This window comes from Ranitomeya imitator, chromosome 2 (genome assembly GCF_032444005.1).
Source record: "Ranitomeya imitator isolate aRanImi1 chromosome 2, aRanImi1.pri, whole genome shotgun sequence".
In the NCBI taxonomy this organism is placed as follows: Eukaryota; Metazoa; Chordata; class Amphibia; order Anura; family Dendrobatidae; genus Ranitomeya; species Ranitomeya imitator.
This window is the reverse complement of record NC_091283.1, coordinates 169356339-169377558: the sequence shown is the minus strand read 5'-3', so window position 1 is coordinate 169377558 and position 21220 is coordinate 169356339. Positions and strand designations below refer to the sequence as shown.

Sequence of the window (21220 nt, the reverse complement as noted above, 5' to 3'; positions counted from 1 at the left end):
CACAAGAGGGAGCTCTGCCACAGAATTCACAACAGTACCCCCCCCTTGAGGAGGGGTCACCGAACCCTCACCAGAGCTCCCAGGACGACCAGGATGAGCCATATGAAAGGCACAAACAAGATCGGGAGCATGGACATCAGAGGCAAAGACCCAGGAATTATCTTCCTGAGCATAACCCTTCCACTTAACCAGATACTGGAGTTTCCGTCTAGAAGCACGAGAATCCAAAATCTTCTCCACAATATACTCCAACTCCCCCTCCACCAAAACCGGGGCAGGAGGATCAACAGATGGAACCACGGGTGCCACATATCTCCGCAACAATGACCTATGGAATACGTTATGTATGGAAAAAGAATCTGGAAGGGTCAGACGAAGAGACACAGGATTAAGGACCTCAGAAATCCTATACGGACCAATAAAACGCGGTTTAAACTTAGGAGAGGAAACCTTCATAGGAATATGACGAGAAGATAACCAAACCAAGTCCCCAACCCGAAGTCGGGGACCCACACAGCGTCTGCGATTAGCGAAACGTTGAGCCTTCTCCTGGGACAAGGTCAAATTGTCCACTACATGAGTCCAAATCTGCTGCAACCTGTCCACCACAGTATCCACACCAGGACAGTCCGAAGACTCAACCTGCCCTGAAGAGAAACGAGGATGGAACCCAGAGTTACAGAAAAACGGTGAAACCAAGGTAGCCGAGCTGGCCCGATTATTAAGGGCGAACTCAGCCAAACGCAAAAAGGACACCCAGTCATCCTGATCAGCAGAAACAAAGCATCTCAGATATGTCTCCAAGGTCTGATTGGTTCGTTCGGTCTGGCCATTAGTCTGAGGATGGAAAGCCGAGGAAAAAGACAAGTCAATGCCCATCCTACCACAAAAGGCTCGCCAAAACCTCGAAACAAACTGGGAACCTCTGTCAGAAACGATATTCTCTGGAATGCCATGTAAACGAACCACATGCTGGAAAAACAATGGCACCAAATCAGAGGAGGAAGGCAATTTAGACAAGGGTACCAAATGGACCATCTTAGAGAAGCGATCACAGACCACCCAAATGACTGACATCTTTTGAGAGACGGGAAGATCTGAAATAAAATCCATAGAGATATGTGTCCAAGGCCTCTTTGGGACCGGCAAGGGTAAGAGCAACCCACTGGCACGAGAACAACAGGGCTTAGCCCGAGCACAAATCCCACAGGACTGCACAAAAGTACGCACATCCCGCGACAGAGATGGCCACCAAAAGGATCTAGCCACTAACTCTCTGGTACCAAAGATTCCAGGATGACCAGCCAACACCGAACAATGAACCTCAGAGATGACTTTATTCGTCCACCTATCAGGGACAAACAGTCTCTCCGCTGGGCAACGATCAGGTTTATTAGCCTGAAATTTCTGCAGCACCCGCCGCAAATCAGGGGAGATGGCAGACACAATTACTCCCTCTTTGAGGATACCTGCCGGCTCAGATACACCCGGAGAGTCGGGCACAAAACTCCTAGACAGAGCATCCGCCTTCACATTTTTAGAGCCCGGAAGGTATGAAATCACAAAGTCAAAACGGGCAAAAAACAACGACCAACGAGCTTGTCTAGGATTCAACCGCTTGGCGGACTCGAGATAAGTCAAGTTCTTATGATCAGTCAAGACCACCACGCGATGCTTAGCTCCTTCAAGCCAATGACGCCACTCCTCGAATGCCCACTTCATGGCCAGCAACTCTCGATTGCCCACATCATAATTTCGCTCAGCAGGCGAAAACTTCCTGGAAAAGAAGGCACATGGTTTCATCACCGAGCAATCAGAACTTCTCTGCGACAAAACAGCCCCTGCTCCAATCTCAGAAGCATCAACCTCGACCTGGAACGGAAGCGAAACATCTGGCTGACACAACACAGGGGCAGAAGAAAAAAGACGCTTCAACTCTTGAAAAGCTTCCACAGCAGCAGAAGACCAATTGACCACATCAGCACCTTTCTTGGTCAAATCGGTCAATGGTTTAGCAATACTAGAAAAATTGCAGATGAAGCGACGATAAAAATTAGCAAAGCCCAGAAACTTTTGCAGACTTTTCAGAGATGTCGGCTGAGTCCAATTATGGATGGCTTGGACCTTAACAGGGTCCATCTCGATAGTAGAAGGGGAAAAAAATGAACCCCAAAATTGAAACCTTCTGAACACCAAAGAGACACTTTGATCCCTTCACAAACAAAGAATTAGCACGCAGGACCTGAAACACCGTTCTGACCTGCTTCACATGAGACTCCCAATCATCCGAGAAGATCAAAATGTCATCCAAGTACACAATCAGGAATTTATCCAGGTACTCTCGGAAGATGTCATGCATAAAGGACTGAAACACTGATGGAGCATTGGCAAGTCCGAATGGCATTACTAGATACTCAAAATGGCCCTCGGGCGTATTAAATGCAGTTTTCCACTCATCGCCTCGCTTAATACGCACAAGATTATACGCACCACGAAGATCTATCTTGGTGAACCAACTAGCCCCCTTAATCCGAGCAAACAAATCAGAAAACAATGGCAAGGGGTACTGAAATTTAACCGTGATCTTATTCAGAAGGCGGTAATCTATACAAGGTCTCAGTGAACCATCCTTCTTGGCTACAAAAAAGAACCCTGCTCCCAATGGCGACGATGACGGGCGAATATGCCCCTTCTCCAAAGACTCCTTCACATAACTCCGCATAGTGGCGTGCTCAGGCACAGATAAATTAAACAGTCGACCTTTTGGGAATTTACTACCAGGAATCAAATCGATAGCACAATCACAATCCCTATGCGGAGGTAGGGTATCGGACTTGGGCTCATCAAATAGATTCCGGTAATCAGACAAAAACTCAGGAACCTCGGAAGGGGTGGATGACGAAATAGTCAGAAATGGGACATCACCATGTACCCCCTGACAACCCCAGCTGGACACAGACATGGATTTCCAATCTAATACTGGATTATGGACTTGTAGCCATGGCAACCCCAACACGACCACATCATGCAGATTATGCAACACCAGAAAGCGAATAACCTCCTGATGTGCAGGAGCCATGCACATGGTCAGCTGGGTCCAGTACTGAGGCTTATTCTTGGCCAAAGGCGTAGCATCAATTCCTCTCAATGGAATAGGACACTGCAAGGGCTCCAAGACAAACCCACAACGCCTAGCATACTCCAAGTCCATCAAATTCAAAGCAGCGCCTGAGTCCACAAAAGCCATGACAGAATACGATGACAAAGAGCAGATCAAGGTAACGGACAGAAGAAATTTTGACTGTACCGTACCAATGGTGGCAGACCTAGCGAACCGTTTAGTGCGCTTAGGACAATCAGAGATAGCATGAGTGGAATCACCACAGTAGAAACACAGCCCATTCAGACGTCTGTGTTCTTGCCGTTCAACTCTGGTCAAAGTCCTATCGCACTGCATAGGCTCAGGTCTAAGCTCAGGTACTACCGCCAAATGGTGCACAGATTTACGCTCGCGCAAGCGTCGACCGATCTGAATGGCCAAAGACATAGACTCATTCAAACCAGCAGGCATAGGAAATCCCACCATGACATCCTTAAGGGCTTCAGAGAGACCTTTTCTGAAAATAGCTGCGAGCGCACCTTCATTCCACTGAGTGAGTATGGACCACTTTCTAAATTTCTGACAGTATACCTCTATTTCATCCTGACCCTGACACAGAGCCAGCAAATTCTTCTCTGCCTGATCCACAGAATTAGGCTCATCGTACAGCAATCCGAGCGCCAGGAAAAACGCATCGATATTACTTAATGCAGGATCTCCTGACGCAAGAGAAAATGCCCAGTCCTGAGGGTCGCCACGCAAAAAAGAAATAACGATCCTAACTTGTTGACCTGGGTCACCAGAGGAATGAGGTTTCAAAGCCAGAAATAGTTTGCAATTATTTTTGAAACTCAGAAATTTGGTTCTATCTCCAAAAAACAAATCAGGAATAGGAATTCTCGGTTCTAACATAGAATTCTGAACCACAAAGTCTTGAATACTTTGTACTCTTGCCGTGAGCTGATCCACACATGATGACAGACCTTTAATGTCCATTGCTACACCTGTGTCCTGAACCACCCAAATGTCTAGGGGAAAAAAACAAAAAACAAAACACAGTGCAAAGAAAAAAAAATGGTCTCAGAACTTCTTTTTTCCCTCTATTGAGAATCATTAGTACTTTTGGCTTCCAGTACTGTTATGGCTGGTAATTCAGTACCACAATGGACATAGAGGTCAGTGCACATACAGTGACCTGGCAATAACCCAAAAAATAAGAACGAGCTCTGAGACGTGGGAACTCTGTTGACCGCAATCCCTAATCTTCTCCAACACAACTAGAGGCAGCCGTGGATTGCGCCTAACGCTACCTATGCAACTCGGCACGGCCTGAGAAACTAGCTAGCCTGAAGATGGAAAATAAGCCTACCTTGCCTCAGAGAAATACCCCAAAGGAAAAGGCAGCCCCCACATATAATGACTGTGAGTTAAGATGAATAGACAAACGTAGAGATGAAATAGATTTAGCAAAGTGAGGCCCAACTTCCTGAACAGAGCGAGGATAGAAAAGGCAACTTTGCAGTCAACACAAAACCCTACAAAATCCACGCAAAGGGGGCAAAAAGACCCTCCGTACCGAACTAACGGCACAGAGGTACACCCTCTGCGTCCCAGAGCTTCCAGCTAGCAGAAAAATCAAATTGACAAGCTGGAATAGAAAAAACAGCAAACAAAAAGCAAAGAGGAACTTAGCTATGCAGATCAGCAGGCCACAGGAACACTCCAGGAGGAAACAGGTCCAACACTAGAACATTGACTGGAAGCAAGGATCCAAGCACCAGGTGGAGTTAAATAGGGTAGCACCTAACGACTTCACCATATCACCTGAGGAAGGAAACTCAGAAGCCGCAGTACCACTTTTCTCCACTAACGGAAGATCACAGAGAGAATCAGCTGAAGTACCACTTGTGACCACAAGAGGGAGCTCTGCCACAGAATTCACAACTGAAACCCCACCATAACATCTTTAACGGATTCAGAAAGCCCCCTTCTGAAAATTGCCGCCAAAGCATCATTATTCCATTTAGTCAACACAGACCATTTTCTGAATTTCTGACAATACAATTCTGCCGCCTCTTGACCCTGAGACAGGGCCAACAAGGTCTTCTCAGCTTGATCCACAGAATTAGGTTCATCATATAATAGTCCTAAAGCCTGAAAAAAGGAGTCAATATTAAGCAAAGCCGGATTCCCAGATTCCAGGGAAAACGCCCAATCCTGCGGGTCGCCACGCAGCAGGGAGATTACGATTTTTACCTGCTGAATGGAATCACCAGAGGATCGAGGTCTCAGGTCAAAAAACAGTTTACAGTTGTTTTTAAAACTCAAAAATTTAGACCTGTCACCAGAAAACAAATCAGGAGTAGGAATCTTCGGTTCTAAAGCAGGAGTCTGAACAATATAATCAGAAATACCTTGCACCCTAGCAGCAAGCTGGTCTACACGAGAAGCTAATTCCTGAACATTCATGCTTGCACCAGGCTCCTCAGCCACGCAGATATAAAGAGGGAAGAGAACACAAAACAGACTGGAGAAAAAAAAATGGCTCAAGAGCTTCCTTCCCTTCTTCTGAGATGCATTTAACTCATTGTGGGCCAGTTGTACTGTTATGATCCGGTAACCTTGGAGCTGCATGAGAAATTTCACTGGAGAAGGTGACCACTATACTAACTGCAATCCTGAACTTAACACCGCAACTAGAAGTAGCCGTGGAGTGTACCTAACAATCCTAGACACCTCGTCACAGCCGGAGGACTAAATACCCCTAAAGATGGAAATTGGAATACTATCTTGCCTCAGAGAAAATCCCCAAAGGATAGACAGCCCCCCACAAATATTGGCGGTGAGTCGGAGAGGAAAAAACATACACAGGCAGAAAAACAGGATTTAGCACAGGAGGCCACTCTAGCTAGATAGGTCAGGATAGGACAGAGTTCTGTGCGGTCAGTATTAAAACCCTTCAAAACAACCACAGCAAACTATACAAAAAACTTCCTATATCTAACTAAAAGATGTAGGAGCGTAAATCTGCAACTCCAGTGAATCCTACAATCAGAGCAGGAATAAAACTGAAACAAGCACACAGCAGTGTGCCACAGATACAAAAACCAAACACTTATCTTTGCTGAATTTGGCAGCAAGCAGGAGAAGCCAGAAAGTGATCCAATACTTCACAAGGAACATTGACAACTGGAAAGGGCCAAAGGATCCTGCACACCTAAATATCCCAGTCAGAATTGTAATTATCCGATACACCTGGCCAGGACTGCGAGTCAGAGACAACTGCATTCCCACCTACAACCACTGGAGGGAACCCAAGAGCAGAATTCACAACAATATATGTAGTTTATTTATGAAGATTTCAGAATAATGCAATGAATACATAGGATTCGGGCGGGGCGCGACCAATTAGCGAAGCGTGGTTCAAATCCCGCGCCAATTAGCAGCCAGACTACGCCTGTCGCTGATTGTTTGCGGCCGGCCGCGACCAATCAGTGAAGCCAGGGCTAGCTGCTGGTTTTTGAGGGCCCCGGGCGAAAAAGTCTCACAGCCCAAGTAGCATATAACACAGCCCACGTAGTATATAGCACAGCCACGTAGTGTATAGCACAGCTACGTAGTATATAACACAGCCACGTAGTTTATAGCCCAGCTACGTAGTTTATAGCACAGACACGTAATATATAGCACAGCCCATGCAGTATATAACACAGCCATATAGTATATTGCACAGCCACGTAGTATATTGCACAGCCACGTAGTATAAAGCACAGGCACGCAGTATATAGCACAGCTACGTATTATATAACACAGCCACGTAGTATATAACACAGCCACGTAGTATATTGCAGAGACACGTAGTATATAGCACAGCCCACGCAGTATATAATACAGCCCACGTAGTATATAGCACAGCCCACATAGTATATAGCACAGCCCATGCAGTATATAACATAGCCCACGTAGTATAGAACACAGCCACATAGTATATAGCACAGCCACGTAGTATATAGCACAGCCCACGCAGTATATAACACAGCCCACACAGTATATAACACAGCTCACGTAGTATATAGCACAGCCCACATAGTACATAGTATATAACAGACAAGTAGTATATAGCACAGCCACGTAGTATATTGCACAGCACACGTAGTATATAGCACAGCCCACATAGTGTAGAGCACAGCGATGTAGTATATAACCCAGCCCACGCAATATGCAACACAGACCACGTAGTATATAGCAATGTGGGCACCATATCCATGTTAAAAAAAGAATTAAAATAAAAAATAGTTATATACTCACCTTCCGGCAGCCCCCAGATCCAGCCCAGGCCTTTAGCGATGCTCCTCGCGACGCCCTGTTCCCAGTAATGCCTTGAAGCAATAACCCGTGATGATGTAGTGGTCTCGCGAGACCGCCACGTCATCATCTCGCGAGACCGCTACGTCATCACGGGTCGATGCTGCAATGCATTCTTGGGACCAGAGCGTCGTGAGGAGTGGGAAAGGCTGCCGCGGACGCCGGAAGGTGAGAATATAATGATTTTTTTTTAATTATTTTTAACAATATGTTTTTACTATTGATGCAGCATCAATAGTACAGAGTTGGTCACACAGGGTTAATGGCAGCATTAATGGACTGCGTTACACCACGTTATGCCATGGTGTAACGCAGTCCGTTTAACGAACTGCTAAAACGCTATGTGGGCGCTGACTAGAGGGGAGTAGGGAGGGGCCAATTCGCGGCCGGACTGTGCCTGTCGCTGATTGGTTGCGCCCAGCCTGCCGCGACCAATCAGCGATGCGGGATTTCCGTTACAAACAGACGGAAGTGGACCTTAGACAATTATATAGATTGATCATTAATAAAAAAAACCACAATACTAATATTACCATAAGTGCCATTATACACAGGAGCTCTGTACATAGTATACAGTGTATAGTGTCAGTGTACAGGTAACACACTGACTCACCGGTGACATCTCTAGTTGAAGTCCTTTATTTTCGCTTTCCTTCTTCATCCAATGCAGACCACCATCACTTCTTCCAGCCAGGACTCGTCTCTGCATAAAATAGCACACAGTCATCTAGAGCCCTGCTTCCAAAGAACATTCCCCACCTTCCACACTGGGCAGCTGAATACAAGACCTGCACCCACCATTAATATATAATTAGTTATTATGTAACCCATCATTACAAATATAAATCGTAATCCACCACTGTGCCCCACTAACTATAAATAGCAACTTTCCCCACCAAATAAATAAAACTAATTAGAACCTGTATTCTTTCCCCCAATTTATTACCAGTCACACTCCTGCATCCTCAACGCCCCCTTCTCTGTATCTCCCGCTCCCCGCTTCATTATATTTACATGCCCACCTCTACCCCAATTCATTATGTCATGTCCTCTCTCTCTCCTATCCTCTATTCACTATCAACTGTTCTCCCACACACTCAGTTAATCATTTGTCCTCCCACCTATCCACCGTCAATTCATCATTTGCTCTCCCCTACACTCAATTCATTATTTGCTCTCCATTCACCCTCAGTTCATTATCATTTGCTGGCCTTCATCCCTAGTCTCAATTCATCATCATGTGCTGTACACCAACTCAAATCATCATCATTTGCTCTTTCCCACCCTCAATTCATTATCATTTACTTTACCCCATTGTTAATTCATCATTGTCTCTCCCCACCCTCAATTCATCATTTGCTCTCCCTCACCTCATTATCATGTGCTGTACCCCACCCTCAATTCATTATTTTCACCCCATACCATCAAGTTATCATTGCCTCTCCCCCCAACCCCAACTCATCACTTGCTCTGCCCCGCCCTCAATCCATCATTTGCCCACCTCAATTAATTATCATTTGCTCGCCCCATCCTCATTTCATTATTTGCTCTCCCCCACACCCTCAATTCATCATTTGCTCTCACCCACACTCAGTTCATCATCATTTGCTCTTTCCAACATTCTCAGTTCATTATAATTTGAAAAGTTATTCATACTTACATTTCATACAATCCCCTGCAGCTCCACTTCTGCTGTCCTCCTGGCGAGTGACGTGTGTACATGCCGGCGTGTACGCGATGACATCATTGTATAGGCATTGTCACCAGCACCTCACAGCCGAGGTGGAGAGACTCCTTTGGAGCTGCACGGTCATCCAATTTTGATGGCCACGAGCTCCAAGAAACCTCTCTGTGTTGATGCACAATACCCTGGGGCCCGGTGAGCAGAAGCAAAAGAGGGAGGGGGGCTCGGGACCCCATCTTTACTTCTGCCTGCTGGGCCTCATACAGCAGTAAGGGCAGTAATGCATTGATGGCGGCCCTGCTGCATCTATTACACAAACATGTCCCTGTACAGCCTGTTAAGGGGTGTTCTTCTCTGGTATGACTTTACCGTGGGTTTGCCTTGTCACTTATGGGATTCATAGGGATATATGAGTGTAGCGGATGACTAATGCAATGTATGTATATTAGTAGAAGGACTCTGCCAACTATTCATATTGTTATACATACTGTTTTCCCATCTATAGGCTGTACAGGGACACACTTATTAGCTATGACATACATCTATTTATTTACTCATATATAGTCAATTTATGATCAATAACTTTCTGTATATTGGCACCCTTGGTAAATCCTACTTCTGTTTTAACATCTTTTAATCATGTTTGTCATATTTTTTTGTATATGTACTTAATAAAGCTCAATTAATTTTTACATATGGCTGCTTTACTCCTAGTTTATAGTGAAGCATGGTAGTTGCTTGCTCAAGCCTGCAGTGAACTTGGTAGTATGGCTATGTATCATGTTTGCAGCAGGTCATAACAGCCAGAGGGGCTCTGGTAAGTGTTAAGGATGCTTGTTATGAAGGGGTGAATAATTCGGAGACTGCAGTAGTCAGTAAAAGTGTCATTTTGTCCTGAATAAACAACTTGTTATATTAGTTGTGTTCAGATATTTACTTTGTTCTTGTTTGATTTTTTTTATGACAAAAACTAGAAACTTTGGAAAATGTAATAAAATTCTGAATTTTCCAAAGAGGGCTGTATAAGTGTGAATGTAAATGAAACATGTCTCAAAGGAAATTAGATTCACAAGGCATCTTGGAGTATTTTATGTATCACGATATCACTTTGTTTCTTGCATTCCCATATTACCTCTGGGAAAGGGAAAACAGGCTGAAATATATGCAGACTACGGGCATATACATTTTCAGAACAGTCTATTGAGGCCACGTAGAAATCAATAAAGTCTTCTGAAGGTCTAATGCTTCTTATAAACTTACTATCCAACCTCCTCCATCCGAGACCATGTCACATCGCACCATCAAGGGCTGCATGTCATCTGGGTATATTGTGTACCAGCCGCTGAAAACAACACTTCGCTCCCTCAGCTCTTTACAGTTCTTTGCACCTACAAAATAGATGTACACATTTATGTTCTTTATCTACATCTTTAGATTATATGGATAGAATTAATCTACATTTAAGGTTGTGTCACTTTCTAAAGACATGACAAGGACGCAACCCCTGAGCTGTAAAACTGACCATACACATAAGATAAGAGTTGTCCAAACCTGCCAGTACTGGGAAGATTGTCCATCTATATATTACCTTTACGAACCGTTAGTCCACTTTGTCCTGTTAGTAAGAAACAATACATAACACAATTTATAAATGGCTGTAAGTCTGGATCAGTGCAGGATAAGCAATGTAATGTGGACATTTCAATGTTACCTACAACCAAAGTTGAAATTCATCTCAATAGCACCTTTAGAAATATACAGTATGTACTTAGAAAATTGGTGACGTGTTCAATACCTATTTCACCCGTGTGTGTGTATACACTGCTCAAAAAAATAAAGGGAACACTTAAACAACAGAATACAACTCCAAGTAAATCAAACTCCTGTGAAATCAAACTGTCCACTTAGGAAGCAATACTGATTGACAATCAATTTCACATGCTGTTGTGCAAATGGAACAGACAACAAATGGAAATTATTGGCAAATGTCAAGACACACTTAATAATGGAGTGGTTCTGCAGATGAGGACCACAGACCACATCTCAGTACCAATGCTTTCTGGCTGATGTTTTGGTCACTTTTCAATGTTGGTTGTGCTGTCACACTCGTGGTAGCATGAGACGAACTCTACAACCCACACAAGTGGCTCAGGTAATGCAGCTCATCCTGGATGGCACATCAATGCGAGCTGTGGCAACAAGGTTTGCTGTGTCTGTCAGCATAGTGTTCAGAGGCTGGAGGCGCTACCAGGAGACAGGCCAGTACACCAGGAGACGTGTAGGGGGCCATAGGAGGGCAACAACCCAGCAGCAGGACCGCTACCTCAATCTTTGTGCAAGGAGGAACAGGAGGAGCACTGCCAAAACCCTGCAAAATGACCTCCAACAGGCCACAAATGTGCATGTGTCTGCACAAACAGTTAGAAACCGACTCCTTGAGGATGGTCTGAGTGCCTGAAGTCCACAGATGGGGGTTGTGCTCACAGCCCAACACCGTGCAGGATGATTGGCATTTGCCACAGAATACCAGGATTGGCAAATTTGCCACTGGCGCCCTGTGCTCTTCACAGATGAAAGCAGGTTTACACTGAGTACATGTGACAGATGTGACAGAGTCTGGAGACGCCGTGGAGAGCAATCTGCTGTCTACAACATCCTTCAGCTTGACCGGTTTGGCAGTGGGTCAGTAATGGTGTGGGGTGGCATTTCTTTGGAGGGCCGCACAGCCCTCCAGTACTCGCCAGAGGTAGCCTGACTGCCATTAGGTACTGAGGTTAGATCCTCAGACCCCTTGTGAGACCATATGCTGGTGCGGTTGGCCCTGGGTTCCTTCTAATACAGGACAATGCCAGACCTCATGTGGCTGGAGTGTGTCAGCAGTTCCTGCAAGATGAAGGCATTGAAGCTATGGACTGGCCCGCCTTTTCTCCAGACCTGAATCCAATTGAACACATCTGGGACATCATGTCTCACACCATCCACCAACGTCACGTTGCACCACAGACTGTCCAGGAGTTGGCGGATGCTTTAGTCCAGGTCGGGGAGGAGATCCCTCAGGAGACCATCTGCCGCCTCATCAGGAGCATGCCCAGGCATTGTAGGGAGGTCATACGTGCACATGGAGGCAACACACATACAACTGAACATAATTTCCTTGTCTTGAGGCATTTCCACTGAAGTCGGATCAGCCTGTAATTTGATTTTCCACTTTGATTTTGAGTATCATTCCAAATCCAGACCTCCATGGGATATTCATTTTGATTTACATTGATCATTTTTATGTTGTATTGTTCTCAACACATTCCACTATGTAATGAATAAAGATTTGCAACTGAAATATTTCATTCAGAGATATCTAGGATGTGGTATTTTAGTGTTCCCTTTAATTTTTTTATCAGTGTATATATATATACATTATATATATATATATATATATATATATCCTCCATTCCCTATCTACCATAACACTACGGCACAATATCTATGTGTCTGTGCGTGCCAGACATCACCCCAGAGAACCAAGGGGACTTAAACACCAAGTTTGCCTGGGAATACCATCCAGGATGACTTTTCCCGCTGACATTTAAACTGGAATAAAACAGGAGGCACATACCTTGGCCACAACACATAGTGAGCTGGGCACATAGCCCATTCACCTGGTAAACATGTACGTTCTCCTCCAGAAGATTGGGGTCTGTATAGTGCTGCCTTTTGCAGGTATCTATAGGTCAATGTCTGACCATTTAACAAGCTTTGCAAACATGACTGAGGATAAAGCTAAAGGGTTGAAAATGGATTAATATTGTAGGTACTGTATCCCTAATAGGTGGCTCTAGAGGAGAACTACTGTAATCTACATAACTTTTGTTTTTCCAAGGGTGCATTACCGCCTGGCCTGCAGGCTTTCTACCCAGGCTGGTTGGCTCCATATTGGAGTACACAACCACCCCTAGAAATCACTGGCGAATTCATAGATGCTATAACTTTTTCTTACCTCCAAACATGGCACTGTATGAGTAACCTTTTTCTCCTTTGCTTCCTAAAGAAGAAGGACAATAAGTGTTGGTGATGTCATTTTTGTCAATGGTTTATAAGTGCACAACTATTACTTAAGTTAAGAAGCAATAGAGATATGATGGCTCCACCATCTACCTGATAGAAGAATGTAAGTGTACTGGGGCTCCGTCAGTGGTTACCTGGCAGTTCTAAAACGGCTGCCATGGATAGGCTTAGCGCTAGCCACTCCGCTTACCAGATCCCAGGGTTTGCGCTAACCTTCACTCCTTTAACTCCTCTGCAGGGATCTGGACTGACAGTGGCACCTCTAGGTTCGGCCTGCGTAATAGGCTGCTGGCCAGTAGTATAGGTGTTATGATTAGGCAACTCAGTACCACAGTGAACATAGAGGTCAGAGCACATACAGTGATCTGACAATAATCCAAAAACATAGAACGAGCTCTGAGACGTGGGAACTCTGTTGACCGCAATCCCTAATCCTATCCAACAACACTAGAGGCAGCAGTGGATTGCGCCTAACGCTACCTATGCAACTCGGCACAGCCTGAGAAACTAGCTAGCCTGAAGATAGAAAATAAGCCTACCTTGCCTCAGAGAAATACCCCAAAGGAAAAGGCAGCCCCCCACATATAATGACTGTGAGTAAGATGAAAAGACAAACGTAGAGATGAAATAGATTTAGCAAAGTGAGGCCCGACTTTCTGAACAGAGCGAGGATAGGAAAGGTAACTTTGCGGTCAACACAAAACCCTAAAAACCACGCAAAGGGGGCAAAAAGACCCTCCGTACCGAACTAACGGCACGGAGGTACACCCTCTGCGTCCCAGAGCTTCCAGCAAACAAATAGATAAGCTGGACAGAAGAAAAGCAAACAAAATAGCAAAGGAAAACTTAGCTATGCAGAGCAGCAGGCCACAGGAACGATCCAGGAGGAAAACAAGTCCAATACTGGAACATTGACAGGAAGCCAGGATGAAAGCACTAGGTGGAGTTAGTAGAGCAGCACCTAACGACCTCACCACATCACCTGAGGGAGGAAACTCAGAAGCCGCAGTACCACCTCCCTCCACCAACGGAAGCTTACAGAGAGAATCAGCCGAAGTACCACTTGTGACCACAGGAGGGAGCTCTGCCACAGAATTCACAACATATAGGCTGACTAGAGTGGTTCGTTGGCAGAGACGGAAGGCAGAGAAAGTACAAAATCAGATGGCAGGAGAATGATCAGTAAATAGGCCAAGATCAGACAATAGGAAAATAAACAAGCAATCAGGAGCAGATAACACAGGGACATAAAGAAAGTAGATAAACTATATCTGGCAGTAGAACAGTGTGGTGCTGTCCAAGTGGCCAAAACAGGGAGCTGATTATTCCAGCTGGACAGCACACGCACCTATACTGTCAGACTGGACGGCACTACAGGTCCCAGCCTCCATAATCTCAGTGGCTGGACAGAGCCTGCTTCGCCAAGAGCTTCTAGTCCCGAGGTCACCTCCATCATCAGCACCACCCATAGAATGAATATGGCGGCACATAGTGACAGAAGCAGACATTGCAAAAAGAGGGCCCCGGAGGAGATGTGACAATAAGTAGATAATGCCCAATTCCACCTAAGCAAATTTTGTGGATCTAAGACCTGAATTGAGGCTCAGTCCGATAATACCAGACATGGTCCATAGAGAAGAGTGATGTTGTGTCTACAAGAAACCATGTTTTCCTAACCTCATACAACCTCTGTATTAGAAGTATTACATGATGTAGCCTTACCTTTCTCTCCAGTTAGTCCTCTGTCTCCTGTTCTTCCTAAAGCACCCTGATCACCTGATTAAGAAAATGTACATAATGTAATACATAATTGTCTATAGAGAATGTGATGCCTTCCCCATCCACCGGATAGGAGCAGAATACAAGTAGGTGATACCTAGATACATCTACGGTACATTGCAGTCATCCATATTAAGTATTAAAGGGTGACTACTATTGTTGAGACGAGAGTTTCCTGCATCAGCATATCATCAGAGCTATGTGTAAAAGGAGGCTGGCTGACTGATTATTATAATAGCTAAGCCAGCCTCTTATTCTTTCAAGGCCGATAACACTGTTTTACCATGCACCGCAGTAGGATAATAAATTAAGTGATTTCCAGAACTATTGACAGTCACAGTGTTCCCCATAAAACCAGCAATGGTCACAATGACCGGCCAAAAAAGCAGCCAAAGTGCCTCGAATAAAGGCCACATTTCCTCCATAAACAGTGATAGTCACATTGCGGCCCTCATTTCTCTAACAATAGCAGACATACCTTTATCAGCCAGCGTCATTTTGGCATTAGTAGAACTTTAGCTTCACCTGCTGCTATGCCATGGCTGCCACTTGCCACCTTCTCAAGAGTCCTATTGGTGGCTACCTCATGCCTAAGTATTTAGATAAGCTAAAGTTTTGGCAGTAGGAAACAGCGCAGAGGAGTGAACTAGGAGGGAGCAATATTAAGAAAAGAATATGTTCCTCACCCTCTGAGATCCCAGCATGCTCATTCTGGTCCTTTGTTTGCACGGCACATGCCATGGGATGGTGCATGCTATAGGTCGGCACATGTGTAACAGTAGTGGGAACTGATGGATTGCTACCTGTCACGTATGTGAAAAAGGTTGATACCCACTGGGGCTGCATTAAGCTGAGACAGTGTTAACTATAGTGGTCGTGCAAGTTTGGGAGGGGGATCTGAGGTTGGTAGCAGGTCCAGGAAGTGACAGGGCCAGTGAGCGTAATGTATGGAGAGCAGAGAGTGAAGTAGCAGGCCTGGGACTGCTAGGAACAGCGTGGGCCTAATACTTGGGGCAGTGGATCGCTGTGTGATTCCGTGTGATTGTCTAAATGACCTAGGGCAATCTCGAGATGGACGTTGGGGACCTGGGGCACAGGGCACACTCAGCTTGTGAAGCTACAGGGAAAGATGAACTCAGACCACATGGACCGGAAGGTATTGCAATCCAGATATACTGGTACAGGTGAAGAAGACTCCTTAGGACTAAGGCTAGGGTCACATTGCGTTAGTGCAATCCGTTTAGCGCTAGCGGGTTGCGCTAACGCAATGTTTTTAATGGGGCCGCGTCCCGGGGTCGCGGTAACGTCCCCGCTCTCGCAGATCCCCGATCTGCGAGAGCGGGGAACAGACCGCGGGCACGCCTCGGACGCTGCAAGCAGCGTCCGCGGCGTGCCAGGAAACAATGGGCGCGCTAACGGACGCGTTGCACGGCGTTAATTTCGCCGTGCAACGCTGTCCGTTAGCGCTTTCCCATTAACGCAATGGGAACCAAGCCTAAGAAAGCCAGTGAGAGGGTCATTCCACCTATACCGAGTGCCAGGGCTGAAGTTATATCCGGTACCTGTGGGAAAGGTGACAACCCGTTGGACCTTATCCTCTATATCTGCCTGTAAATATTGCGATCCACCAAGTAAACGTTTAGTTTTTGGTTGATTTTATGAACCTCGTGTCTCCTGGATCATTTGTTGCCCTGGTTCCAGAAGACGGATTCCTGGAATCAGAAGAAGCAGAGTCCTGAAGCCCCAAAGTAAGTGGGACTGGGACACGAGATGTCTGTAGGATGCCAAAGTGAGTGTCGACTGAAGCTCGCCCACGAATATCTCGCTTGGGCATCTTAGACATGCATAATACATACTTTAGAGACACCCAAAAAAAAAAAAATCACATTTTCTTTTTCTGCTGATCATGATGAACATTGCAGAATCAAACATGGTTTTGTTGTCTCTCTCTATATTGGCAGATTTTTCACAACCATAGACAATAGTGATAACTGTGTCTACTGTAGAAGGTAGTAGCCATGGTTTCCTATCTTCATACACCCTCTATAGTAGAAGTCTACAGGGCACAATCTTACCTTTAAGTCCAGTTGGTCCTCCATCTCCTGTTGTTCCTTGAGATCCCAGGTCACCTTAGTAAAGAAAATTCATAGTGTACTACATAAATGTCTGTAGAGAGATGTGACGCCTTCCCCATCCAAAGGTGCAGGACATGACGGTCATCCACACTGCGTGATAGTTTACCAATAATGTAACTATTATTCTGAACATGGACAGAACATCTATTACCCGTGATTCAGATGCAGATCACAATATGGTAAAATGTGGCGGTATAATGGGTTAGTGATGTGTAGATGTTCCAGTTACACACTTGTTATGGCGTCTTCTGGTGTTTTTATCTCCTTTCAGAACGTCCACTTAACGTGCAGCGCTGGTGAGAAGAGACTACTTTTAGTGCGCCAGTTCTTATTGATAGGTCTGTACAATATCAGATATCACTCCGTATTTGTGTACATGAGGATCTGCATGATGGGACTGAGCTACTGAGCATGTCTGACCACCAGCACCAAACACGAGGTAAACGTTCTCAAACATAATTAAAGTATCATCAGGTGGCACTATCAGTCCCATCATATGATTACTAGACAGTGGGACACAGTGAGTGCGGGCGCACCCGCAGTGTCAGAGGCAGAGCGGGGAATGATGGAAGAGGGAGCGTCAGCAGACGCTCTCTCCTCCATCATTGCATTCAACTGTACCGGCGTCATAGATGCCGGTATAGTTGAATGCGGCGGCAGCGCTGGTGGGGGTGGGGAGGGGGGATGAGTCGGTGCGTAGCGGCCCACTACTGGCACCGGCCCTTCTGGCATTTGCCAGAACTGCCCGATGGCCAGTCCTGCTCTGCCAGGCACAGACCATGGAGAAGAGTGACACTGTGTCTAGAAGATACTTGCCATGTTTGCCTACCCTCATACATCCCCTGTAATAGAAGCCTACATGACGTGCTTTTACCTTTGTCTCCGGTTGGCCCTTTATCTCCTTTACTTCCTTGAGATCCTTGGGTACCTTAATAAAGAAAGAAATATATTAACTAGACAGTAGGAGACAAAGCAACCTGCAGAAGCCACCTCTATATTTTCCCACCACTCAGGTTCCCGCAGTAAAGAAGGTAGCCTTAGGGGCAGAACAGGACACTTTGTCTCCTACTGACTAATTAGCAGCGTGCAGCACGGACCGTAGCCAGTCCTGTGTATAAAATGCAAAATCCACTGATACAGCTGGATCACTAGCACTGTAGGAATTGCATAATATATTCTTGTTCTGAATGTTTCTAACCTTTTATCGCTTAGTGCTGGGATGCATGATTCACTTGTGGCTCTGCATAGTTACATTTACATTCTCCTATAATAATGGCATTCAGAACCAGGGTCTGTAAGAGGATGATGGTGGATGCTTTTTCCAGTTAGACCGTTGCCACATTCTGGAACCGCTCTTGGCCCCAATTGTACTGGCCCGCTGCGGTGGATGACTGGGCTTCTCTACTTCAATGTTTCGTGACTGCTGTGGTGTCCTGGGCCTATAGCCCATATGGACGGTTTCGGCGTCCCTCACCCTCTGTCCTATCCTAACACCTGCACTGACTTATCACACAGCGGCCCCTCCTACAATTAACCATGTTCAGTTTACTATACACTAGCTAGAAACTATATGCACTAAAATATAGTGGCCCATCCTATAAACTGCACTTCCATACTATGCATATTCATTACACATTTAACCCTTAAGGTAATACACAGAATAGTGTAGCAGTACCTATGTAACACACCTAATGGTAATACACATGATAGTGTAGCAGTACCAGTGAGATAAGAGGCAAAAGATAAAACGATAACATTTTCCATTCCCCTACACACTGACACTGCCGGGGCCCAGTGCACAGTCTCAGTGCATGCAGGTGCTTTCTCAGTGCACTTTCCTGTGTGTACCAGCCACTCTCTGCACACAGGATCACAAAGCAGCAGGCAGCCGACACTGACATGAGAGAGACATGAGTGCGGAGTCTGACACTGCTTCTGAACGTTCTGATTTCCTATAGTGTCAGTGTGTGCCCGTTCTCATCCCTCTCCTGTAAACATCAGCTGCCCACAACTGTGTAATGGCATTACACATTATCCTTATCCCCTTATCTATACTATCTATACAGCGCATAAATAATACTATTTTGACACATTGATATAGTGGATAATAAATTGGCTACAGTCTTTATTTGAGTAACAGATCATAAATATATTCATAGAAATATATCAACTTAGTAAAAAGAACCAAACTATTTACCAATCACAGCAGCTTGGCCAAATGGCTCAAACCCGTTAATCCCAACTTCTTGTCCATCCAGATACCTGGCCGACTAACCCCACCAAGGGCTATTACAGCCATTGCTTGCAAATTTAAATTAAAAATGTAATTCTCAATTTCCAATAAGTGCACCAAGTCCTTTCTGAAGAGGCCGGGAATTCCACCTTCTAAGTCAATGGGTCAAAAAGAGAAGGTAAAAACTTGCAGATTGATTTGTTTAACCACTTTCTAATCTTATCACAAAATCTTAGTTCCTCCGACCTAATCCACAAAATTCTTGGAATTATTTTAGAAAAAAAATGATTTTTACTCCTGGGATCCGGGGAACAAACTGCTCTCTTTCTGCAGACTTCTTTTCATTCGAAAAAAGAGGTCCACTGTTCCTAGCTTACCAATGTCATTACCTCCTAGGTGTACTATTATGATATTGGGGATGGGAAAATGTTGCTCACCATTACCACTTGATCGAGGAGGTCATCCCGCTTGATCGAGGAGGCCATCCCATTTCTGCCCTCTTAACTCCGTCTAGCAACTCTTACCCGATCAGGTGGTAATGACAGGTTTGGCCCATAGCGGTACCCAAGCGCTCTCTGCTCCACCCAGTGTACAAATGAATGTCCCCAGATCCAGACTGTAAAACTTGTAAAAACTACATAAAATGGCCATTAAAACATTTACTTTTTAATGTAAAGCTGGTAACAATTTGACTCCCGTCTTCCGAGTTTCTTAATAATAGACTCATCCAAACCCAGCCTGGTAGCCTCCGTCACAGCCTCAATAGGAAAAGAATCTGTTGAAAAGTATCTATTGCCTAAACGTAGGCCAGATAAGAACTTACTCAAAATGCTTCTAAACTGAAACTGCTTCAGAGACATAACAGACCGGTGTAACAAAAGATATTCACCCCCACCGGGCGCACACTCAGAAAGCCTCTAGTTAAGCAAGTTAGACATTTATTAATATTTGGAAAACAAATTAACTTGAAAACAAATATGCCTCTCTGGATTAAAACGTAGTTCCATATCATTCCGGGTGGTATGCATTAATTGCCATACCACAGGACTGCTAACCTGTGAGGTTTCTGTGTTTCCAGCCCCTCCCATGGACTTATGTTCAGTGCACTTGTCTATGATTTAGTTGTCAATTTTCAGCAATGCAGTCTGTGTGGCTGTGAGGAAGGCTTAGTCATGCTAATGTTGCAACAGCTCGACACCCAGTCCATGATGAGGGACAGACAGAGCTCACTTAGGGACTGGGTTCCCACCCGGACATTGTCAGTTGCAGAGAGCATGTAGAGTGAAGCAGGGCACTGATGCTGTGTCTAATGCATGAGCCCTTTTCACACTATATGTATGCAGTGTGTCCAGAGGCTTCATCTGAATCTCCATGAAAATTTTACCCAGATGGTATCCTAGTTGGAACCACAGACTTTTATAACCCGATTGTAGTACAAATTACTCCATTGGTTCTCTTTAAAAAAAAGTGTCTATCTTTTCAGATGGGCACAAGAAAATAGTATACTGATTCTTATTACGTTCAAGGTGAAAAGAGAGTGGACCCTCTGGACCGTGGAAGAGACCTACCCCTGGGCGAGCAGACCTAATGGTAACCAACCCCTATACAGGGACTGTCAGGAGCAGGCCCAGAGGTCGCTAATCCACGGTAGCAGATACCAAGAGGGACGGCTCCGGAGGACAAAGAAAAAAAGAGACAAACTGGAGTACCGGAGCGGAGGCGGAGGGACAAATGGCAACGGAGAATGGAAGAGGACGACTAGCTAGAGCTGAAGAAAGACTGGAACAGGAGGGGAACAGAGGAAGAGAAAGCACCAAAAGAAACGGGAAAAGTGGCGAGCAAAAGGGCGAGAGCAAAGGAGT

General features: G+C 45.2%; 1 protein-coding gene across 1 annotated transcript in view; it reads right to left on the bottom strand.

Annotated features, from left to right (window-relative positions):
* The window catches only part of LOC138662376 (ficolin-1-B-like), a 93231-nt gene that overhangs the window by 52906 nt on the left and 19105 nt on the right, over positions 1–21220 (bottom strand). Inside the window, exons 6-11 of the mRNA XM_069747917.1 lie at positions 18000–18053; positions 17066–17119; positions 14934–14987; positions 13144–13188; positions 10738–10764; positions 10410–10537 (exon numbers count right to left, since the gene is read on the bottom strand). Of these exons, the coding sequence (XP_069604018.1) occupies positions 10410–10537; positions 10738–10764; positions 13144–13188; positions 14934–14987; positions 17066–17119; positions 18000–18053 (362 nt within the window). The remainder of the gene's footprint in view (positions 1–10409; positions 10538–10737; positions 10765–13143; positions 13189–14933; positions 14988–17065; positions 17120–17999; positions 18054–21220) is intronic.